The sequence below is a fragment of the Meles meles genome, chromosome 19, assembly GCF_922984935.1.
Source record: "Meles meles chromosome 19, mMelMel3.1 paternal haplotype, whole genome shotgun sequence".
NCBI lineage: Eukaryota > Metazoa > Chordata > Mammalia > Carnivora > Mustelidae > Meles > Meles meles.
The window spans coordinates 43,021,363-43,045,424 of NC_060084.1; the positions used below are offsets into that span (position 1 = coordinate 43,021,363).

At 49.2% G+C, this 24,062-nt stretch overlaps 2 protein-coding genes across 2 annotated transcripts; one reads left to right on the forward strand and one right to left on the reverse strand.

The window, feature by feature from the left end:
- The first annotated feature begins 2,121 nt into the window (after positions 1–2,121).
- CAPNS1 (calpain small subunit 1) lies at positions 2,122–11,254 on the forward strand. The gene is made up of 11 exons (XM_045988856.1): positions 2,122–2,399; positions 3,274–3,494; positions 4,434–4,467; positions 4,723–4,812; positions 4,967–5,024; positions 5,115–5,179; positions 7,680–7,748; positions 7,842–7,920; positions 8,071–8,187; positions 10,452–10,510; positions 10,692–11,254. Exons 2-11 carry the CDS (start codon positions 3,292–3,294, stop codon positions 10,716–10,718), a joined length of 801 nt encoding a protein of 266 aa, XP_045844812.1. The 5' UTR covers positions 2,122–2,399; positions 3,274–3,291; the 3' UTR covers positions 10,719–11,254.
- A 721-nt stretch (positions 11,255–11,975) lies between these two features.
- On the reverse strand, positions 11,976–13,656 carry LOC123931572 (cytochrome c oxidase subunit 7A1, mitochondrial). The gene is made up of 4 exons (XM_045988911.1): positions 13,564–13,656; positions 12,741–12,827; positions 12,516–12,600; positions 11,976–12,094 (listed from the first exon to the last, which is right to left on the reverse strand). The coding sequence occupies exons 1-4, from the start codon at positions 13,576–13,578 to the stop codon at positions 12,039–12,041; spliced, it is 243 nt and encodes an 80-aa protein (XP_045844867.1). The 5' UTR covers positions 13,579–13,656; the 3' UTR covers positions 11,976–12,038.
- Between the last annotated feature and the right edge of the window lie 10,406 nt (positions 13,657–24,062).

Sequence of the window (24,062 nt, forward strand, 5' to 3'; positions counted from 1 at the left end):
CAGTCCCTGAAAGGACAGGGGTGCCATCAACCTAGATGGGGAATGGGAGGAGGGAGCAGGTTTGGAAGGAAGTCAGAAGCTCAGTTTAGGATGTGTGAAGTTTGAGACACTTCTAAGACACCCTCCCCCCATGAAGAAGGTGAGTAGAATGCAGTTTGTAGAACTGCCTGGAAATGTCTGGGTGGAAGACGGAAATCTGGATATTAACAGCCTAGGAATGGAATTTAAACCATGTTATGTGGGGGAGATCTTCTATGGCATCCTCTATGGATACCGTAAGTCCTGAGGCTTGATACTGGCCAGGGTTAGGAGGGCAGGGAGACTGATCTCAGTGACAGTGGACAGTGAGTGGCATGAGATGGCAGTGTGTATTCTGAGAGAGTATAAGTTATAAGTAAGAAGCTGCAAGACTCACCCAGTCTCGGGTGGGGCTTGCAAACAGGGAGAGCTTCCTAGAAGAGGTGACTCCTGAGCTGACACGAAAGCCTGAGTACCTACATCATCAGGTAAAAAAGTCAGGAGTGTTCCAAGTCGAGGGCACAGCCCACACGAAGGCCTGGTAGCAAGTGAGCCTAGAAAGGGCAGACAGCGGAAGCTTTCCAGTGTGGCAGGGAAGGGTGTGGTGAGAAGGGAATGTGGATTAGTCATCACCAAAAGTTTTGGCATCAGCCATGCCCAGGTTCACACCTGGTTCGCCATCCTCTGTGACCTCAGGCAAGTGACCCAGCCTCCATTTTCTCTCCTGTAAGTTCCTGCCTCATAGCCAAGGCTTGTGTAGTGATTCTTGGCCTGGCTGCTACTGCAGTTTTGTCTCTTGTGATCTTGTTATCTAAGCTATTATCGTATTAATTATAGTATTTTTTTAAGTTCATTGTTTTTAGTAACTTCTACACCCAATGTGGGGCTTGAACTCATGACCCCAAGATCAAGAGTCTCATACTCTTCTGACTCAGCTAGCCAGGTGCCCCCAATATTAATTATATTATTGAAGGGTCAATGCATTAGAGTAGTGGTTAAGGTTACAGGCTAGGGAGTTCACCCTCAGAGTCTGTTTATTTCTAAAATGGAAATACTGCATACATCCATTCCATAGGACTGTTATAAGGGCGTATGAGGTTATATGAAAAGTGCTCAGGAGAGTGCTTGGCAGTTACTTTTACCAGTATTATCTCAGGGTGAGTCAGTCAACCACCTGAGGAATCCAGGAGGGCTGCAGGAGGAGGAAACAGCATGGGTACAGGCACATGGAAATGATTCCTCTTTACTGAGTGTTTACCACTTAATTCTGAAGGGGAAGGGGAACCCTTGTTCTCATTTTACGGATTAATAAATCCTTGGCTTAAACAAACAAACAAAACAAAACAAAAAAACAGCCTTCCTCAGCGCCCAAGGGATCTGTTATTAAAAGGCAGAGCCAGCATTCAAACTCAAGCTAAGCCAGCCTCCAGGAGAGATTCTATGGGCCAAACATCCATAATGCCTGGAAACCAGATTTAATTCCCTCTGAGGAGCCCTGAAGTTTGGAGGTTGGAGCCTGAGAGCAAATGGTCTCCAAAGGAGGTTTCAGGCGCCATTTTTCCTGCCAGCTTCTGCATTCCCCCCGCCCCCACTCCTCCACCCGATCTCGGGAACATCTAGCCTCAGAAACCAGGCAGTGAGTGGCCAGAGGGGCTCTTCCGGTGCCCAGGCCCCTCTTTAGAGATGGGAAGAAGGAGGCGACACTTGGCGACCCTGACGCGGGGTAAAAAGGTGCGGGTGGAGGAGGCACAGGCAACTTTTGCAAGCGGCAAGGTTCTTCCCGCGGTTTGGCCGTCATCCGGGCTGCTGCAGGGTCCCGAGAAATCTAGTCTAGCCTCAGTCCCTGCCCCAAATGCGGGTGTGTGTCCTCGGGCTGTGGACCAGACAAAATTCGGGGTCCTGGTCCAGATGCTTTGTCGCAACAAGAGTAGGATACGGGGCCGCGTGCCAGGAGTCCCTTTTCCAGCAGACAGAAAACCGCACCCGCGGCCGCATGGAGAAGAATCCACACTGCAACACTAGAGGGTGATCTCGGGCGCGGCGACTGAACCTCCCTCCCTGGATTCGTCCACCTGAGCTGAAAAGAACCGGGGAAGACCTCAGACCGCTGGAGGTTGGGCAGGGTTGAAACCCGCAGTTCAGGAAACGAGCAGGGCGGAGCCCCGGCGGCCGCGTCCCGTTACGCGAGGCTGGCCTGGCGCACGCAGGCGCAATTTCGTGCCGGCTCTAGGACCCCGCGGACGCTTGGTGGGCCGCCCCGCAGTGTCTAACTAGGTCTAGGCCGCCTGAGTCACGGGCCCCGCCCTACGGAGCCGGACGCGGGCAGAGGCCCGGGAGCAGGACGGACGGACCGACCGACGGGAGGATCGGTGAGCGAGGCGGTGAGCGCCCGATCTGGATTACCCCTGTAATCCGTAACCCCGGTCCTTGCGGCCCCCGTGTCCCACGAAACCCTTAAGTCCTGGTTTCAGGGGTCCCCCAGACTCATGACCTCAGATTTGAAGCCCCAGTCTGTCTGGCACCCAGTTATCCCGCCCCCGGGACTCTTCCACCCTCTGTCTCGGGATCTAAAATTCGAGCCCATGGATTTGAAAGGTACCCCATAAATTTCTGCCAGGTTCGAGTCCCCAGAACCACGATCCTTAGATCCGTTCTCTCAATTTAATGGGAACCCCGTTATCCCGGGCTCCGGGATTGGCACCCACAATCTTAGATCCGAACCTGCAGAATCAGCGGTGACACTGTAATCCCGCTGCTGGAAGTAACGAAACCCTCAAGCTGGGATTTCTTAAACCCTGCCCCAGAGGCCTCCAGGTGGAGAATCTCTGATCCTGACCCGCCCACGACCCCTAAGTTCAGTTCTGGGGCTCGGTCTCAGATTCGAGTGCTCAGACGCGTCAAAGGTGCCTTACACCAACTTGGGGCCCCCCCATCTTGAGAACCCCACCAGACCCGGACCCTTACTCTTAATGATGCCTATGCATAGACTCAGTCCAGGGTCCCTTAAGCTAGACCATGAGATCCTTTGGACACAGAGGGGATTTCAAACCCGAGCCTCCGTCCCTTTCCCACCCATCCTCCAGAAGCCCCGACCCCATTACAAATGGATTCTCAAGCCCCAGCCGGAGAATAGATCCCCGCCCGGAAGCCTCATATTACTCCCCCAAGTCCAGCTGCCAGAAATGCGTTATTTTTGCGTGGAGGGAGCGGGTTCAATGGCGATACGGACTTGTGACCCCCTTTTCCCCCCCTCAGGAATCTTAATTTGCAGCCATGTTCCTGGTTAACTCGTTCTTGAAGGGAGGCGGCGGCGGAGGAGGCGGGGGCCTGGGCGGGGGCCTGGGGAATGTGATCGGAGGCCTGATCAGCGGAGCCGGAGGTGGAGGAGGAGGCGGTGGCGGCGGCGGCGGCGGCGGCGGCGGAGGCGGTGGCGGAACTGCCATGCGCATCCTGGGCGGGGTCATTAGTGCCATCAGGTAAGGCGGGGCCCGAAGAGGGGAGGGGCCTGGCGGAGGAGCATGTCCCACCAGCTTAGATTGAGGTAACCTGGCGACTGACCAGCAGTCTTAATTAGGCTGGTCTGGGCCTGGGCTGCGGGATCCGCCTCGAAGGGGCGGACCGTAAGGAGGCTGATGGCCGCTCAGGAGGCGGGGCTTGGTATGGGCGGAGTCTGACTGTTGAGGGACCAATCTGATGGGGCGCGGCTGGGGTGGAACTGAATGGGGCTGGGCGCGGCCTGCTTCCTGCTACCCGGGAGACGAACGTTAGGGGGCGGAGCCAATGAGGCTTGGGGTCTCTTCATGGGAGCCAGACTTGCCTTATGGGCACGGCGGCGTGGCGGTCGAAGTCGGTCAGTGAGGGGGTGGACCCAGAAAAGGCCGAGGCCTAATGGCATAGGGGAAATGATCTTGAAGGGGCTAGGTCTGGCTGGGAACTGACTGGGTTAAAATGGAAATACGACCTGGTAGATGTGGACCTGGTAGATGTCGTTAGGGGCCTAATTCACCATGTCCCCCCTTCAAAGGGGTGGGAACTCATGGAACTGGGGTGGGATGTTGGGAAGACGCAGGCTTTTAGAAACCCATAGAATGGAGTAGGTTCCTAGACTGAGGGAACCTGAGGAGAGTAGAGCCCCAGGAAGCTGGGTCAGAGCTTCTATGAAGCGAGCTGTCAAAGGGGCTGAATCTGTTGAGGAATGTGTGCCCTGGCAGGAGTGGGGCCTACTGTGGGGGCAGGGCTCTGAGTTTCCTGCCAGGTGTAACCAGGGCAGCAAAGATAAGGACAGGTGAGGACAAGGACAGATAAGTCAAGCAGAGGGAGAGGTAGGGAGGTGGTGGGCTGGGTTTCAGGGGCTGTTGCTGTCCTTGGAGGCCCGCCGGCTGGTGCTAACTACTCCCTTACTTGTCTCCTCTCAGTGAGGCAGCTGCACAGTACAACCCAGAGCCTCCGGTAAGCTACTTTCAATGATCAGAGACCCTGCTTCTCACTCCAAGGCCTTTTCCAGCACCCATCATTGTCCCTCTTATGAAATTCCTCTCATTAAGTCTCTCCCTTGCCATGTCCCCAAACTTAAGTCATGTTCCCTGGACTGTCTCTCATTCCTCTGATCCCCCAGCCACCTAGCCCGCTCTGACTTTCCCACCTAGTGCTGTCCTGGCCAGGGCACCCCTCGTCCACTTGCCCTGAGATCTTCTCCCTCTGCAGCCTCCACGCACCCATTACTCCAACATTGAGGCCAACGAGAGTGAGGAGGTCCGGCAGTTCCGGAGGCTCTTTGCCCAGCTGGCTGGAGATGTAAGTAACCCTGGGCCCCCATCCTTGTCCGGACTCTTCCTTGCCTTCCTGTGGGCTGCCCTTGCACATACACTCAGCAGTGGCAACCCCCAAAGAATCCCCACTCTCCCTCGTGACACTCTTCCCTTTAACCATTCCTGACGTTTCCCCACAGGACATGGAAGTCAGTGCCACAGAACTCATGAACATTCTCAACAAGGTCGTAACCCGACGTGAGTTATTGGGCTCAACACATAGGGTGGGCTTAGAGTCATGGGTGCTGGGGTAGCTGTGACCTCTGACTTTGAACCTATCTCCCACAGACCCTGATCTGAAAACTGATGGCTTTGGCATTGACACGTGTCGCAGCATGGTGGCCGTGATGGATGTATCCTTTGGGGCAGTCTGACTGGAGCCCTGGGTGAAGGAGTTTTGTGAGAGCACAGTTGGGACAGCCAAGATGTAGCTTGCGTACCCACAAAAGTGGACATGCATATATCAGAACACACACTCAGGCTTGTGGCAATAAATAGTAACATCAGCTGTCACAGCTGGCGCTTCACAGACATCATGTTAAACAGGCAGTTGTTTTTTTTTTGAAGATTTTATTTATTCGTCAGAGAGAGAGAGAGCACAAGCACGGGGCAGGCAGAGGGAGAAGCAGACTCCTCGGCAAACAAGGAGCCCAATGTGGGCTTGATCCCAGGACCCGAGGATCATGACCTGCCCTGAAGGCAGATGCTTAACCATCTGAGCCACCCAGGCATCCCAAACCAGCAGAAATGTTATAGTCCATTTTATAGGCGATGAAACTGAGACTCAGAGAGAGGCAATCATTTGTCTAAAGGTATACAAAAAGAGGAAGTGGCAGGATAAGAATTTGGACTCAGGTCTTTTAGGCTTGAAAGCCTAAGCTTATTTTCTTTCTTTTTTTTTTTTTAAGTAAGTGCTACCCAACATGGGGCTTGAACTGACAACCCAGAGATCAAGAGTCGCATGCTGTACTGACTGAGCCAGCCAGGCGCCCCAGAACCCAAGCTTATAACTGCTGTAGGTGTGGCCATACACATGCACATATATACAAGGGCACACCATATACGTGAAGATATGTGAAGGCATGTTCACAGGAACACACGTGCATGTTGGCACATGGGCTAATCATCAGCTCATCTTGAATACATGCATGCTTCACACATAGGGAAAATGTAGACACACGTGTATTGTCATGTGATCACGCATGTTGCACTGAGTTCTACAAGCTTGGCTGTGCTGCTTAGCAAGGTCTTTGAGCCTCTCTGCCTCAATTTGCTGGTCTATAAAATGAAATGAGTGAGAAGGATGAAACTGAATTGGAGCCGTATGCGAAGGGTTTAGCGCAATGCACAGCACAGTAAGTGGTCTGTATGCAGTAGCTGTTACTATGATCCTAGGTAGATTTTCATCTCTGAATCGGTTTCTTCTCTGTCCCTGGGAAGTAATACTGGTGAGGCTGGTGTTTTAAGGATTCAGCGAGAAAAGTGATGTTCCTAAGAAGCTTAGCACTACCTGAAATGTACTAGGTAACTTTATAAGTCTTGGCCGTCATTATTATTGAGAGTTCATGAAACATTAACCCCTGAGCTGAAGGCTTTATCTCATTCTGCTTGTATCACAAACCCAGCAGGTGTGTACTGTCCTCACCTGGTTTTCTAAGATACCCTTGTTTCTCACATGTCCTGACATTCATGAAGTTGAATTGCTATTAAGAATTTTATAGGGGTGGGGCGCCTGGGTGGCCCAGTGGGTTAAAACCTCTGCCTTCAGCTCAGGTCATGATCCCAGGGTCCTGGGATCGAGCCCCACATTGGGCTGTCTGCTCAGCAGGGAGCCTGCTTCCTCCTCTCTGCCTGCTTCTCTGCCCACTTGTGAACTCTATCTGTCAAATAAACAAATAAAATCTTTAAAAGAAAAAAAAGAATTTTATAGGGGTGCCTAGGTGGCTCAGTCAGTGAATCGACTACTTTTGGCCCGGGTCATGATCTTAGGGTCCTGGGATCAAGTCTCGCATCAGGATCCCTGCTCAGCGGGGAGTCTGCTGCTCCCTCTCCCTCTCAGCTCATATATGTCTGTATGTCTGTCCTGTTTTCTCCCTCTCAAATAAATAAGAAAAATTAAGAAAAAAAAAAAGAATTTTATAAATGACGGGGCACCTGGGTGGCTTAGTTAGTTAAAGCGTCTGTCTTTGGCTCAGGTCATGATCCTGGAGTCCCAGGATAGAGCCCCACAGTAGTGGCATTGGGCTCCCTGCTCAGCAGGGAGTCTGCTTCTCCCTCTTCCTCTGTCCCTCCCCCTGCTCCTTCTCTCTCTTTCTCTCCCTCTCTCTCACTCTCTCAAGTAAAATTTTTTTTTAAAGATTTGTTTGTTTATTTATTTGACAGAGAGTTAGTTCACAAGTAGGCAGCAGCAGGCAGAGCGAGAGGGAAGCAGGCTCCCCGCTGAGCCGAGAGCCTGATGCGTGGCTCGATCCCAGGACCCTAAGATCATGATCTGAGCTAAAGGCAGAGGCTCCATCCACTGAGCCACCAAGGTACCCTCTCAAATGAAATCTTTTTAAAATAATGGATAGGGGCGCCTGGGTGGCTCAGCCCCAATGTGGGGCTCAAGCTCATGACCCTGAGATCGAGAGTCACATGCTCTTCCAACTGGGCCAGCCAGGAGCCCCCAAAATGAAATAGGAACTAAACTCTCTATGGATAAAAAGAGAAGTCAAACCAGATCCAAGGTGACATGACAGGTGGGATGGGAGCTGGGGTTTTAGCCCAGGTTCCCCTGCTCCGTCGTGATCACAATGCGTAGTGTGTGTGCACCTGGGTACAGTCATCACACTATTCTTAACACCCTTCCACCAGAGTGACACCACCGGCAAGTTGGGATTCCAAGAATTCAAGTACTTATGGAACAACATTAAAAAGTGGCAGGTGCGTGGTGACCTCAAACTCAAAGCCCCTCAAGCCAGGAAGATGCCACGCCCCACGATGTTCAGTTGAATCCTTCCCTCCCTGTCTCCACAGGCCATCTACAAACAGTTCGATGTTGACCGTTCAGGTACCATCTGCAGCACTGAACTCCCAGGGGCCTTTGAGGCAGCAGGTATGGCTGGCAGTAAAATGGTCTGACGGGGGTGGCATTGGTAAGGCAGACCCATTCCCCTACCGTGAGCTGGTCTGAGTCTGAATCCTAGGGATGGGAGTGGGTCTGGCCTTGTGGCCCCAACACCTGAGAAAAGGAAACCATTCCTAGGGTTCCACCTGAATGAACATCTCTACAACATGATCATCCGACGCTACTCGGATGAAGGAGGGAACATGGATTTTGACAACTTCATCAGCTGCTTGGTCAGGCTGGACGCCATGTTCCGTGAGTGACACCCCAGGTCTCTTCCTGGGTGGGAATTTGTTCCACCTCTGGCCAAGGTCTCCTCTGAACCTGACCCTGAGGCAAGCAACTTCAGGGACATCAACAGCCCCGGTTCTTGCCTGCCCTCACATCACTCACAGTCCATTGGAGGAGAAGCAAATCACCAGACAGGGACCGCTCAGAATGGTTACAGCTGGGATACGGGGAGCTCAGGGCTGTGATCAGGCCTGGGAGAAGCAGCTCAGGTCTGAGTGGGTTTAGATCTATGAATGGGAAAGCCCAGTGAGCAGTCTGAACCTCGGAGGCACCCGATGCAGACTAAAAAGGGTCAAGAAGGGCTTCCGGGAGAAGGACAGGTGTGAATTGAGGGATGAGGAGGAGTGATCCAAGGAGAGAACCAGGACAAGTGTTGGTGTGGGAACAGCCTGAGTGACGGGAAAGAGAAGGTGGTGCTTCTGGTGTTTTGTGTTGAACTCAGTTCTGAATGCTGGAGAGGGGTGGGGGGTACAGAGACATAAGGCTGGAGGGGTTGGTAGGGGCTGGATTATGAGGGCTCTTATGAACATGAATGCATTGAATCCTTAAGACCACTGAGAAGTGGGAATTATTGTCCCCATTTTCTGGAGGAGGAACCTAGGTTTCAAGGAAGCAAAACTGCTTGCTCCCAGCCACTCACTTAGGAAGTTGCAAAGTCAGAATTTGAACTTGGATCTGAGAGAACTAAGGAAAAGGAAGCAGAAGCAATGGGCACAGTCAGGCTATGAGAGGCTGTGAGTGTCATGTTCAGGAGTGCTCAGACCATTACTGGGGGCAATGGAGAGCCATAGCAGGTTCTAGGCAGAGGAGGGACGGGGTCAGGTTTGGCTTTAGGAAGATCTCTCAGCCTCTGGAAGAGCCCACAGAGGACAAAGCATTTAAACCATGGGTAGAGAAAAAGGGGCAGGGATGTCAGGGACATGAGGGGAAGGGGGAATGGACAATAAGGGCGGATGATTCTCAAAGTCACTATGAGAAGGCCCAAGAAATGGCCACTGGATTCACCAGCAAGGGGGCCAACAGGAACTGCACTGAGTGCAGTGTCCAGGACACCCTGTGCGTAGACACCTGAGGCTGGTAACCAAGTTGTTAGTTAGTGAGGGAGCAAAGACAGTGTAGACCTCGGTTTGCCTAGGTTTGGCTTTGGGTGGGGAACACAGAGGCAGGGTTCAGGACAGGAGTGGGGACTACACCAGACTGGGAGCAGGAAGTGGAGCCTGCAGAGCTTCCTTCCAGTAGCTGGAACTACTACTAAGGGCTGGAACTGGAGGGCTTGGCCCTGAGAAGCTGTGGAAGGCTCGGGCTTGGGCAGAGGTGGGGCACAGGGGAGTATAAGGAGGCCATTACTGGGGGGGAGGGCCTCAATCCTGATGTTCCTGGGGCACATCACTTCACTTGTCTGTGCCTTGTTTTAAAATGACACTTTCCTCACAGAATTCCATTACATGAGTTAATAATACCTGGAAAAGCACTTTATACAGTGCTTGGCACAGAGTAAGAACTCAATAGAGTGCTAGCCATTATTTTATTATTTTTTAAAAGATTTTACTTATTCGAGAGAGAGAGAGAGCGGGAGCGGTCAGGGAGAGGGAGAAGCAGGCTCCCTGCTGAGCAGGGAGCCCAATGTGAGGCTTGATCCCAGGTGCCCCTATTTTACCATATACATATTTTTTTTAATTAAATTAAGTAAACTTATATGCAGTGTGGGACTTGAACTCGTGCATGACCTGGAGATCAAGAGTCGTATGCTCCACCAGCTGAACATGACAGGTGGCCCAAGTGCTAGCCATTACTATCATCATATCGTACGTTAGTAAATTTTTATCTTTTTTTTTTTTCAAGATTTTATTTTTAAGTAATTTCCACACCTGACATGGGGCTCAGACTTACAACACTGAGATCAAGAGTCACATGCCCTACAGACCAAGCCAGCCAGGTGCCCCTGTATATTTTTTTTTTTTTTAAGATTTTTTAAAATTATTTATTTGACACACACAGAGAGAGAGAGAGAGAGAGATCACAAGTAGGCAGAGAGGCAGGCAGAGAGAGAGAGAGGGGGAAGCAGGCTCCCTGCTGAGCAGAGAGCCCGATGTGGGGCTCGATCCCAGGACCCTGAGATCATCACCTGAGCTGAAGGCAGAGGCTTAACCCACTGAGCCACCCAGGTGCCCCACCCCCTGTATATTTTTATCCTAAAAGCCAAATCCCCCAACCCTTTACTTCTCTAGGGGCCTTCAAATCTCTTGACAAGGATGGCACTGGACAAATTCAGGTGAACATCCAGGAGGTAAGAACTCCCGTTCTGGGATGTGGGTGCCCAGCAGGGGACTCTTCCCTCCGCTCCTTGTACCAGCTTGGAACCTGGGCTCCCTCCCTGCCATTTTGCTAACAACGCTTGGGGGAGAGCAGAGAAAGGTGTCTGCTGTTCTTTGGTTCCCTGTTCTCACCCTGTGCCTTCCTCTCCCCAGTGGCTGCAGCTGACGATGTATTCCTGAACGGGAACCCTAGACTTGCCCCTTCATCGCCTCGCTGTGGGAGTCACCTTGGATTCCTCCGTCTCCCAGGGCTGAGCCAGGCTGCAGTCTCGTCTTCATGGATCCTGCTGACCTGCAGGTCTTTTGGTTCCCCCAGCCCCTGGCACTCGGCTTCTCAGTCAGCAGCCAGGGCCAACATGCCCCAACGTGCCATGCTCCAATGATCCATGGCTCTGAGACTCTCTAACACACCCTGTCCCGAGGGTCACCCCATCCCTGACACACCCACATCCCACACCCACTCCATAACCCCTCTCATGCACCTGTGCCAAACCCAACCGTTACGTTGCTTCCACACCCTAGGGGCCCTTCTCTTGGTTCCAGGAGGGTCACTCCAGTCCCTAAACACTCTGGCACACCTGCTCACAGTCACCACCCTGGCAGCCAAACTCTAGGCCAGAACAGGCCCGGGCGCCCCCGTGCCTTTATCTGTACTCTGCTCTCAGCCTTCCAGGCCCAGGAGGAAATAAAAGCATCCCGATTGCTGCTCTCTCCGAGATCTGCCTCCTGTTCTGAGCGTTGAGGGCTGGCTCTGTCTCTTTCAGGGGCAGAGGGAAGTCTAGGTCCTAGAGGGTGGGGTGGCTTGGTCTGTCTCCATGTCTGTCCCCAGGCCTGGATCTGCATGTTTCCTAGTCGTTTTTCTCATACTGGATTCTAGTTGAGCTGCAGTCTCGTTCTTGCTGAGATGCCGTCCAGATCCTGTGGAGGCTGAGACTGGGACCCAGAAGCCTGGGCAATCTCTGCTGCTGCTGCAAGAGCTAGACTCTTGGGAGTCTCAGTGCCACCCCCGTCCCACCCCCCGGCCCTGGCCCTACTCTGTTCCCCCAGGCCATGCTTGCTCCCTCTAGCTCCTGAGTCTGTCCTCACTTGCCTCTGCCTCTGTTGTGTCATGGACCATGCTCAGTACTTTCCTTCCCACCCTCAGGCCTCCACAGGGAGAGGGGCTGCCTTCCCAGAATAGAACCCCTCTCAAATTCAAGGACATGACCCCAGATCCCCAGGCCCTAAGAGACAGCCCAGGGGTACTGTTTTGGGTCCCCAGCTCCTCAGGAGGGCTGAGAGGCAGCAACATCGTTCGAGTAGCCTTGTGTAGTAGTAATCCTCTAGCAGGAGGGACTCAAGGCTGGGGCATCGGGCTGTCATTGTGTAGTGATTCCTTGCTGGTGGGAGGATGGGCTGGTGGGGGGGGACACCAACAAAAGGAGGCCACAGCTGGGCTGGGTTCCCCAAGAAGCCAGCACATTTATTGATGCTTGTTCAGGTTCTGCAAGCTTCTTGGTCTCACTTCTGGTGAGGGAAGGAGGCCCAGCCAAGGCAGTACAGGCTATAGACAGTGCCTAGGGAGGGAGTAAGGAGACACAACGTGAGATCCTAATTGCCTCCCTGGGCCACATCTCTGCTTTTAAGCCCCTCTGCAGGCTCCTCAGTCACCAGTCTGGATACCAGTTCCCTTCCCAAACTGCCCTTCAGGTGGAGAATTCCCTAGCCTTGCTCCAGACCTGGCTGCCAACTTCTCCACAATTCCTGCCTGGACCCCCAAGCCCCTCCTGGGACAGAAACCCAAGCCCTAGGTGCTCCCTCCCTCACTACATGCTAGCGTGGACTCCTGGACCGTGCCCCCCAACCTGGCCAGCCCAGAACCCAATCCCCTCCCTAAGCCCCTGCCCAGCCACTAGCCCTCTCCCCAAACCTCAGCGAGCTCACTCCAGCTGACACCTCCTCCCCCAGCAGTTCAGGCGGCGGTGGCCCGTCACTCACCCCCTACGCAGAGCCCCATGGTCACTCGGTACAGGATGTTGTCGGTCCCCCCGCCCTTCAAGTGCACCGGGAGGTCATTGTCCGCCTGGGTGGTGGAGGCGTCCGATGAGAAAGGGGTACAGATTGCTCCGTGGACTGTATTCTGTCTCCCCCCTACTCCGTTCCAGGACGGAGCCTGAGGTCTGGGTTCTTCCCCCCACCCCGCCCCGCCCCTGCTCCGCCTACCTGGAAGAGTTTCTGTTTCTCAGCCACTCGGTTCTGGAAGCGGTTTCGGGTAGTTGAGCTGAAAGAGCGAACCAGCGCCTGGGAGACCTGGCGGGGAGGGAATTGGAGACACCTGAAAGGGTGTCCTCAAAGGGTCTGGCTGGGGGGGTGGGGGGACCGGCACTCTGAGGCCCGGACACCGGGATGGCCCTCTTCCTTGCGTGTCTCTCAAAGGCAAGAATCGAACTGCCAGTATGAGGAAAGGAAGAAGGGGTTCTGTCCCGAAAGGCCCAGAAAAAGGGACTCGCGCCTAGAGAGTCTGGCTTGGAGGTTTCCCGGTTGTCTAGAGGGCCCTAGAAGGGAAGCCGACCCAGAAGGGACACTTGATCTGCGGGTTCAAGTCCCGAGATGGTGGGGTTTTGCTTTTTTGGTGGGGAGGGTTTCCTAGATTAACGGGAGAGGCCCAAGTCCCGGGAATGATCCGTCCTCGGTTTGGGTGCCTAGCGGGGTTACCATACTGCCTAAGAAGTCGGGGGGGGGGGGGGACGAGAAGCGGTGTTAAGTTCCCACGGCCTAGGTCCCGAGGTGTTAAAGGGACCCTGGATGAAGGGAAGAAGCTCAAATCGGGGCGTTGGGCCATGTTAGGGGTCCTCGGCTGTCTCAGAAGTCCCTGGGTTAGGAGGCGGGGGTTGAGGGTCCCAGGCTGCCTAGAAGGGGGTCCGGAGCCCCGAGGGGGGCTCACGTTCCAATGCCCCAAATCCCGGGACGTTTAGGGAATCTCGTATTGGGGCGAGGGTTTCCGGTTGGGTTTCCCGGCCCGGCCCGGCCCTTGGGGGGCCCTCACCCGCAGGGCCCTCATTCTGCGTCCTCCTCTTCGGCCGGAGTCACCTCCCCTCTCCACCCAAGGACACACAGCGCCCTCCCCTCCCAGGGAATCCCAGGCCACGCCCTCTGCGCGCCGCGTGACCGCCCTCTCCGGGGTCTGCGGTGGCGGGTGGGGTGTGGGGGAAGCCGGGCGAATCCCGCCGCCAGATTCGGGTTCGTGCAATGGGTGCGCCGAGGGGACGCCCCAGTCCCGCCCCCACGCCAAAAGGCACGAAGCATCCATCTGTTACTCGGAATTTCTGCTGGTCCAAGTGGAAAGGAAAACGGAACCAGGGAATACATTTTTTCGGCTTGTTTCTTCGGAGATACCCGTCTGGGGCAAGTGCAGCTCCTCTCCGGGGATCCCTCAGATTTCTCCTTACCGGAGTCGGTATTGGAGAGCGAATGAGCGAGCAGATAAACGGGTTCCAACTTCTCGTTCTATCTACACAGACTGTGAGATTGCGTCTCCGAGCCTGTAGATAGTGACCGTATCTGTAAGGGGGGGGCTGAGTCAGGATCTCCCTCCGAGGTGTGTTGAGAGCATTAAATGAACATAGAACAGCATAACCGAGCAAACAGTTATAATCTTGGTATAATAACTTGCAAACTTACTGCCTGAGCTAATAACAACTGCAAGAAACGAGAGCTCTTATTTTTACTGCTTTCGAGCGGCAGGCTTGTTAAAAAGCAAATTTAACTGAGCCAATGTGAAGATCTGAAAGATTTCATTAAATGACTCATGAATTGGGCAGCATGTCATCCAGCGAATGTTAGGGAGCACCCTGAAGCTACAGAAAAGGAAAGGTTTTGAAAGGCCTGGGGAGGGGGGATTAGCAAAGAATGCGTTGTTTTAGGCTAGGTCTCCCTCTTAAGGGGGATGGTTGGGGTTTATGGAATTACCTCCTAGTGTTGACCAGTAAATTCCCCTCATGTTCCTGGGGGTGCGGAAAATACGGTTGGGTTAGGTATTAAGTCTTGGTTTACTGAAGTGGGGCCTTGGCACAAGTGACTCTATCTGGGACCTGTGATTTTTCTTTTAAACAGATAGATATACATATTTAAAAAAACATATTAAGGGACGCCTGGGTGGCTCATTGGGTTAAGCCGCTGCCTTCGGCTCAGGTCATGATCTCGGGGTCCTGGGATCGAGTCCCACATCACGCTCTCTGCTCAGCAGGGAGCCTGCTTCCCTCTCTCTCTCTCTGCATGCCTCTCTATCTACTTGTGATCTCTCTCTGTCAAATAAACAAATAAAATCTTAAAAAAAAAAACATATTAAGCTATTGAGCAAAGATTCATCTGCTAAATTAGCCTACTGTAGCTTTTAAATGGAAACGTCTAATGTATTAAATTTACAAGCATGGTTTGAAAGTGTTAAGGGAGTTTAATTGCTATAAAAGCCCTCTTTAAAAGAGATTGTTAAACCCTTTAGACTATGCCCAGTCATGACTAAAACCACTAGGGCAGCCTTACTTAACCCTGGCAGCACATCAGGATTAAACAGATATGAATATAGATAAATAATGTATTTCTTAGGCGTCTTAAGGTAATAAGGTACAAATATGATACCTTTTACTCCCAAATACTTCAGCCTGTATTTCCTAAAAACAAGGACACCCTGTTACATAACCACTGCGCAATCATCAAAATCAGGAAATTAATACTAACGTGACGTTATTGTCTAATTCACAGAACTTTTTTTTAAATTCACCCACTGTCCCACAAATAAAAAGAGAAAAAGTTCTAAATGATTTTTCTAATCCAAGATTCAATCTATAAATTGTCGGTCATCAGGTTTTTCATTTTTTTAAGTCCTTATCTGTTAGAGATACATATGTAAATATGAAATATGATGTTGGAATTTGCTTTAAAATACTTCAATAAAGGAGAAAAAGGAGCTTAATGGGGCAACTACATGAAAAACACTGTCATGGTGATCATTATTGAAGCAGGTGATGGGTCCTTTCTCCCTGCTTTTCTGCCTGAAATCCTCCATAGTAAAAGAAAAATTAACTAAGCATAAAAACACTTGAGATATCTATATCTATATCTATATCTGTATCTATATCTATATATGGCTCATGACTAGTGATTGGCTTGGTCTCAGCTGGAGCAATGGGGAGTGGCCGCTAGCCTGGGCTTGCCCACACGGCTGCAGTCACAGAGTTCACAAGAGTAGCAAAAGTGGAAAGTCTCCATGCACAAACATTTTTCAATCCTGTTCGTGTCAGAATGGCTAATGTACTACTGCTTTTGGCCAAAATAGCTAATGTATACGGACATCCCCTTATCAAGGCTGACTTGGCTACTGCTAACTAAAAAATTATTCTGACACTTATTAAAATGTCAAGGCAGACTTTGTTCAGGACAATTGTAATATAGGGACTACTGCAAGGGAGTTTTGTTTGTTTTTTTTTTTGTTTTTGTTTTTTTTGCAGTCAGGGAGAGAGATTGGACTCAACTCTGAATACGAGGAAAAGCTGGATTTAGAGCCAAAGCGGGTGGCAGTGGATGGAAAACTACAAAAAGGGTAGGGTAATTCTTTGCTAAATAGACCTCTAACAGAATTCTTTCTGAAGGCTGGTCAGGGTGACCAAATATTGCCTTGGGGGGTTGGGGGAATGACGAATTTGGTCAGGTGTCAAGGATGATCAGATGTGGGGTTTCAGGAGGTTCTGGTTAAACTGACTTAGCAGGATTCTAGCTACAACTGCACCCTATGAGGATAGAGAGAGAAGCTCAAGGTCAGGACAACTCAAGCAAAGGGCTCAGAGATGCAACAGATAACTGACAGTCTACCTCTTTGCCAGCTCAGCTTCCCTGTGCACCCATCTAAACACAGCTGAGCTCTCTTAAAATAACAATAACTCTGTACTTTTACCTATCCCTGTTCGGGGAAGGAGTTTTACTTTTCCCCAGAATGAGAAGAACCACAGTCCCAAGAGTTATTGTATCCATCACAGCCCATATTGATCACTCCTCAAATTCTGTCATAGAACTTATAGTAAGGGGTGCCTGGGTGGCTCAGTTGGTTAAATGACTGCCTTCAGCTCAGATCATGATCCTGGAGTCCTGGGATCGAGTCACGCATCGGGCTCCCAGCTCTGCAGGGAGTCTGCTTCTCCCTCTGACCTTCTCCCCTCTCATGCTCTCTCTCATTCTCAAATAAATAAAATCTTTTTTTTAAGATTTTATTTATTTATCTGACAGACAGAGATCACAAGGAGGCAGAGAGGCAGGCAGAGAGAGAGAGAGAGAGGAGGAAGCAGGCTCCCTGCTGAGCAGAAAGCCCGATCCGGGGCTCCATCCCAAGACCCTGGGATCATGACTTGAGCGGAAGGCAGAGGCTTTAACCCACTGAGCCACCCAGGCGCCCCTGTCAAATAAAGAATCTTAAAAAAAAAAAAAGAAAGAAAGAAAAAGTACCTTAAGATGACACCACATTGGAAGGTAAGATACTCTTTTTTTTTTTTTTTCATCTTTTGTAATGTCGAGCATAGTCCTTTTTCCTCCCATGTTGAAACAGATTGCTGTGGCTTTGGCTAATGATTGATGTTAAGTTCGGATTCAGGGATCGTGTTGTATGAAAAAAACCCTCAATGCACACTATCCAGGTGAGACATGGGAACTAAGGAAGTAGTGGATTATGCCCGTGTTTCATACTGACTCGGGAGCATTTGCTGTTCATTCCTTGAGTGGAATGGAGAGCAGCATGATTTTTCTTGTTTGGGTATTTTTTTTTCTTTTTCTTTTTCTTTCTTTCTTTTTTTTTTTTTTTTTTTTGTGCGTGACCTCTTGGTTTATTATGAATCCATATTTGACTCCGCATTTGTTAAACACGCATACAAAATCATTCTTGGCTGCATAGCAACTGTCTGGGCCGCTTCCTGTCTTACCCACCTCTGGGCTCAGTTTGTCACCCTGGAGAACAGTGTAGCTTTTCTATTTATCCATTTGTTGTTGACCTAGACTCCATTGCGTCCCCAGCATCTGGCAGGGATTTGGTAAATATTTGTTGAAGGAAATGTAACCCAAATATTCTCTCATTTGCTCACCCCCACACGTTTAATAAAGGAGGACCTCAGTGCTTGTTCTAAGTACCTAATTTGTGGGGACAGTGCAAAATGAAAATGTGGCAGCCCTTCATGAAACAGCAGGAAAAAAGTGCCATTAAGAGTACTAAAACAAAACAAAACAAAACAAAACAAAACAAAAAAGAGTACTAAAACATAAAGTTTTTCCTTTTTCCTGTGATCTCTCTCAACCTGTCATAGTGTTCTGAATTTGCTATTTAATGCTGTGCTTCCTAGGGCAATGGATACTTCTGGTGTGAGCACCTGGGGCACCTGTCCTGCAACTTCATGTCTGCCCACAAATGTGCCTAATGACGGCACGTGTCATTAACTAGACTGCACTGGTTGGAGGCTTCCCCTCACCCCACCGGCCAACCGCACCAGCTCCTGTGTTCTGGCCTTAGGTGGAGAAGTCGAACCAGCCATCTGTCCTTCCCATGGGTTTGGTGCCTGGGGTGCCAAGAAGAGTCAGGGATCAGAGGGGAGCAAAACATTCTTTCCTGCCGGGTTACCTGCTGAATGTGCCATGGCATGGATTGAAGAGCGGGGAGCTAGGACCCTGCCTTGCCCTCAGAAGTCATGGACAACAGAGGCATATTGGACCTTGACCCTCTCTGTGCCCTAGCACAGGTCCCAGGCCGCAGGGAGACAGAACAGGGCAGCCAAGAGCTTGCATCAGGGTGGGGGCGCCTGAGTGGCTCAGTCCATTAAGCGTCTGCCTTCTGCTCAGGTCATGATCTCAGAGTCCTGGGATCGAGCCCTGCAGCAGGCTCCCAACACACACCTTGGTTCCAGGCTAGCAATCTGGGAATGGTCAAACATCTAAAAGCTGATCTCGGAAAGCGGGTTGCTGTGAAGTGGGCCCTGAGGTTAGAGCACTTCTCCCTGTGACGCTGACCTGGAGTCAGGAAGCCCGAATTGAGAAGCTGCTGCTGCCATTGCGCAGATCTCCTTTAGAAATGCTTTTGTCAAGTTGCAGGACAGAAGAGCTCAGACTCTGGATAAAGAGCCAGCTGGGGATATGAGCTATGCTGTCGTGCATTAGCTAGCTTGAAGCCTTTGTTGTTGTAACAACAAGGCGACAAAATACTGTGGTTTAAAACCATTTAACTTCTAGACCAACTAATATCAGTATATAGACCTTATTTGGACCTTGATAAGAACAGTCAAAGAAAAAACGTGACATTTTTGAGACCATTGGAAACTTGAAGAATGATGGGCTTTTTTCTTTTTTAAATGATGGACTTTTCACTCAACGTTTTAGTACAAAGAAATTTCAAAGATACAGAGAAGGTGAAGCCATCTTAGACCTAACACCTAGATTTTATTTTACCATAAACATTTTTCTATATTTGCTTTATCATATAACTAACCATCTATACCTCTACCAATCTATATCTTTTTTGATGTGTTTCAAAGTAAATTGCAGATATCCATATTCTTCCCCCAGATACTTCCCCCAAATACCTAAATATTTTCCTTATATAAATAATTTGAAATTTTTTTTAATAATTTGAAATTTTTATATGTGATAAGGCTTTGGTGGTGGTTGTGTTAAAAAAAAAAAGTATATTTTAGAAATACATTCTTATGGGAGCCTGGCTGGCTCAGTTGGTCGAGCATGCTGCGCTTGGTCTCAGGGTTAAGAGTTCAAGCCCCACTCTTGGTGTAGAATTACTTTTAAAAAATAATTTTTTTAGGGGTGCCTGGGTGGCTCAGTGGGTTAAAGCCCCTGCCTTCAGCTCAGGTCATGATCCCAGGATCCTGGGATCGAGCCCCGCATCGGGCTCTCTGCTTGACAGGGAGCCTGCTTCCTCCTCTCTCTCTGTCTGCCTCTCTGCCTGCTTGTGATCTCTGTCTGTCAAATAAATAAATAAAATCTTTAAAAAAAATTTTTTTTAAAGATTTTAATTATTTATTTGAGAGAGAGAGAAAGAGAGCACGAGCTGGAGGAGGGGTAGAGGGAGAGAGAGAGAGAGATGCAGACTCTCTGCTCAGTGGGGAGCTTACCATAGGGCTTGACCTCAGGACCTTGAGATTATGACCTGAGCCGAGGTCGGACACTTAACCAACTGAGCCACGCAGATGTCCCCCCACAACAATAAATTTTTTTTTCCTGGGGGCGGCGGGCTGGCATGAGTGTGGAGCCCGCCCCCCAAAAATAAAAATCTTAAAACACACACCCCACGTACTTAAATATTTTTTCATATGATGTCCAGTGTATTAATTACTGCCAGTTAACAGATTACCCCAAAAATGTAGCAGCTTCAAACAACATTTATTATCCCAGAGTTTTTGTGGATCAGGAACCTGGGGATGAGGGTACCTGGGTGGCTCAGTGGGTTAAGCGTCTGACTGGCTCAGGTCATGATCTCAGGATCCGGGGATCGAGTCCCGCCTTGAAGTAACTCACTCAGCAGGGCTTCTGCTTGTCCCTCTCCCTGTCCCTCTGCTCTTCCCCCCACTTATGTGCTCTCTAATAAAAAAAAATCTTAAAAAAAAAAAAAAAGGAATCTGGGGATGGTTTGGTCTGGCCACAGTCAATAACTCAGGGAAAAAGTGGGCGGGAACATACCTGGATTTGCCTGTTGTGGGTGGGGAGGGAGACTTAGACATCCTTCCAGTGTCCAGAACCAATCTTTGGTATCATTCTGCTGCCATCTTGTGGCAGGATTGGAACAAGCGCCTCTTCCTCCTGGACCTTCACACTGATCCTGTTCAATTGTATTTTAGGGCTTGACTTTTTTATTTTTATTTTTTAAAAGATTTTATTTATTTATTTGAGAGAGAGTGATCAATCACAAGGAGGCAGAACAGGAGGCAGAGAGAGAGGGGGAAGCAGGCTTCCTGCTGAGCAGAGCCTGATGCGGGGCTCGATCCTAGGACCCTGAGATCATGACCCTCATGAGCCAAAGGCAGAGGCTTAACCCACTGAGCCACCCAAGCGCCCCTCATTTTTATTTTTTTAATTTTTTAAAAGATTTTATTTATTTATTTGACAGGCAGAGATCACAAGTAGGCGGAGAGGCTGGCAGAGAGAGAGGAGAAAGCAGGCTCCCACTGAGCAGAGAGCCCGATGCGGGGCTCGATCCCAGGACACTGGGATCACGACCTGAGCCGAAGGCAGAGGCTTTAACCCAATGAGCCACCCAGGCGCCCCCCTCATTTTTATTTTTAAAAAGATTTCTTTATTTGAGAGGGGGGGGTTGGGTAGGGGGAGAGGGAGTTCTCAAGCTTACTCCCCTTTTAGTGCAGAGCCCAATGCCAGCCTCCACCCCAGGACTCTGAGATCATGATATCGGTCAAAAAATCAAGAGTCTACACTCAACTGACTGAGTCACCCAGGCACCCCAAGGACTTGATTTTTTTTAAAGACTTTATTTATTTCGAGAGAGCGAGTGTACAAGCAAGGGAAGGAGTGAAGGAGAGGAAGAGAATGTCAAGAAGACTCCATGCTGAGCATGGAGTCCAACGTGGGGCTTGATCTCACAACCCTGAGATCATGACTTGAGCTAAATCAAGAGCCAGGAGCTCAATTGACTGAGCCACCCACATGCCCACTACGATGTGATTTTTAAAACTTTTAACGTTCATTTACCCAATTTCTGAATAGATCATAAATTTATATGGTTTAAAAGTCATAAGGGTGAGCAAGGGAAACAAAGGCAGAAATGAACTATCCGGACTTCATCAAGATAAAAAGCTTCTGCACAGCAAAGGAAACAGTCAACAAAACCAAAAGACAACCTATAGAATGGGGAAAGATATTTGCAAATGTTTTATCAGATAAAGGGCTAGTATCCAAAATCTATAAAGAATTTATCAAACTCAACACCCAAAGAACAAATAATACAGTCAAGAAATGGGCAGAAGATATGAACAGACATTTCTCCAAAGAAGACATACAAATGGCCAACAGACACATGAAAAAATTCATCACGCAGCATCAGGGAAATACAAATCAAAACCACAGTGAGGTACCACCTCGCCCCAGTCAGAATGGCTAAAATTAAGAAGTCAGGAAACAACAGATGTTGGCAAGGATGATGGTGGGAATGCAAGCTGGTACAGCTACTCTGGAAAACAGTATGGAGGTTTCTCAAAAAGTTAAAAATAGAGCTACCCTACGATCAAGCAATTGCACTACTAGGTGTTTACCCCAGAGACACAAATGTAGTGATCCAAAAGGGCACCTGCACCCCAATATTTATGGAAGCAATGTCCACAATACCCAAACTATGGAAAGTTCATCGACAGATGAATGGACAAAGAAGATGTGGGTGTGTGTGTGTACACACACACACACACACCACACACACACACACACACACATACACACACAATGGAATATTACTCAGACATCAAAAAATGAGATCTTGGGGACGCTTGGGTGGCTCAGTTGGTTAAGCTGCTGCCTTCGGCTCAGGTCGTGATCCCAGGGTCCTGGGATTGAGTCCCACATCGGGCTCCTTGCTCAGCTGGGAGCCTGCTTCTCTCTCTCCCTCTGCCTGCTGCTCCCCCTGCTTGTGCTCTGTCTCTCTGTCAAATAAGTAAATAAAATCTTAAGAAAAAAATGAGTTCTTGCCATTAGTAACGACGTGGATGGAACTAGAGGATGTTATGCTAAGTGAAATAAGTCAGTCAGAGAAAGACAATTATGATATGATTGATTCATATGTGGAATTTGAGAAACAAAACACAACAGCATCGGGGGAGGGAGGGGAAAAAAAAACAGGACAAAATCAGGGAAGGAGACAAACCCTAAGAAACTCTTAATCATAAGAAACAAACTGAGGGGGCGCCTGGGTGGCTCACTGGGTTAAAGCCTCTGTCTTCAGCTCAGGTCATGATCCCAGGGTCCTGGGATTGAGCCCTGCATCAGGCTTTCTGCTCAGCGGGGAGCCTGCTTCCCCCTCTCTCTGCCTGCCTCTCTGTCTACTTGTGATCTCTGTCTGTCAGATAAATACATAAAATCTTAAACAAACAAACAAACAGGATTCCTGGAGGGAAGGGGGTTGGAGGGATGGCGTAACTGGGTGATGGACATTACGGAGGGCACGTGATATAATGAGCACTGGGTGTTACATACGACTTACTGACGACTGACGAATCACTGAACTCTGCCTCTGAAACAGTAATACACAATGTGTTAATTGAATTTAAATTAAATTAAATTATAAAAATAAAATTCATAAGTGTGAATAGGGAGAGAAGTTTTATTCCCCTGAAAATGCACTGCGTTCCTTTCCAGGGGAACAATTTTATGTAATTTGTATCTTGTGTATCCTGTCAGGGAAATTTTACTTGTATATAAAAAACAAAAGCAAAAGGAAGCACCCCCTAAAAATACAACGATAACAACACCCCCAAAATATCCTCAGCCTTCTCAGTCATTAAAGAATAATCTATTCCTGAAGTCAGCAAATTAATTGAAAATATTGGTCCTGGATTTGAACAAACAATATGCATATGTTTTGAACAAAAAATATTTAAAAATACATATGACCCAAGGAAGAAATGCAAACACCAACTTGATATTTTATTGTTTTAATGAATGAATGTTAATTGTTTAGGTATAATAGGGAGTTATTGCTAAAAGGTGCAGTTTTAAGTATTTATGGATGAAATGATAGGATGTCTTTGTTCGTTTGAAACCCATCATGAGGGAAGAGTGAGAGAGAGTGTAGATGAAGCATGTTTGGTGAGGATGGGTCATAGAAATGACAAAGGGATGTTCATGATTCTGTTTGCTCTGGTTTTGCACATGTTTGAAATTTTCCATGATTAAAAATTGAAATATATTTCCTGAGCACCTACTGCATGCTGGGCGCTGTTCTAGACACTGGGCATCAGCAGTGAAGAAAACCGAAAAGAATCCCGTACAGTCACGTTAGCTTACATTCTGGTGGGATGATAATTGACATTTACTGAGCACTTAACAAACACTAGACTCTTGTAAATTTGTTGGAGTGCGTATCAGAACATAAAGACCTCCCTCGCTCTTTATATTTCTTTATAAGGTGTATTGTATTCCCATCCATGGATTTTCCACAATTCATTTAACCAGTCAGTTTGCAAAGGTTAAATGGACAGATTTTATTTCATTTTATTTTATTTACTTTATTTGTTTATTTGAGAGAGAGAGAGAGAGAGCATGAGAGGGGAGAGGGTCAGAGGGAGAAGCAGATTCCCCGCTGAGCAGGGAGCCCAACTCAATGGTCGGGACTGGAGGGGGATCCATCCCAGTACCCTGGGATCACAACCTGAGCCCACGGCAGACACTTAACCTAGTGAGCCACCCAGGCGCCCAAACAAACAGGATTTTAAACAATATTTGCTATTTTATTTCGTTCAAACCACTTTAATTCTTTTTATGTTCTTTTCAATATATTGCAATAATGCT

Bases quoted from the DNA above. Each gene is read 5' to 3' on its own strand.
- CAPNS1 (XM_045988856.1), top strand. From the start codon at position 3,292: ATGTTCCTGGTTAACTCGTTCTTGAAGGGAGGCGGCGGCGGAGGAGGC. The intron at 5,025-5,114 runs GTGAGTTATTGG...TATCTCCCACAG, and splicing joins CAACAAGGTCGTAACCCGAC to ACCCTGATCTGAAAACTGAT. The intron at 5,180-7,679 runs GTATCCTTTGGG...CCCTTCCACCAG, and splicing joins GCATGGTGGCCGTGATGGAT to AGTGACACCACCGGCAAGTT.
- LOC123931572 (XM_045988911.1), bottom strand. The intron at 12,601-12,740 runs GTAGGCGGAGCA...TCCACCACCCAG, and splicing joins AGAAACAGAAACTCTTCCAG to GCGGACAATGACCTCCCGGT. The intron at 12,095-12,515 runs GTGAGTGACGGG...CTCCCTCCCTAG, and splicing joins CATGGGGCTCTGCGTAGGGG to GCACTGTCTATAGCCTGTAC.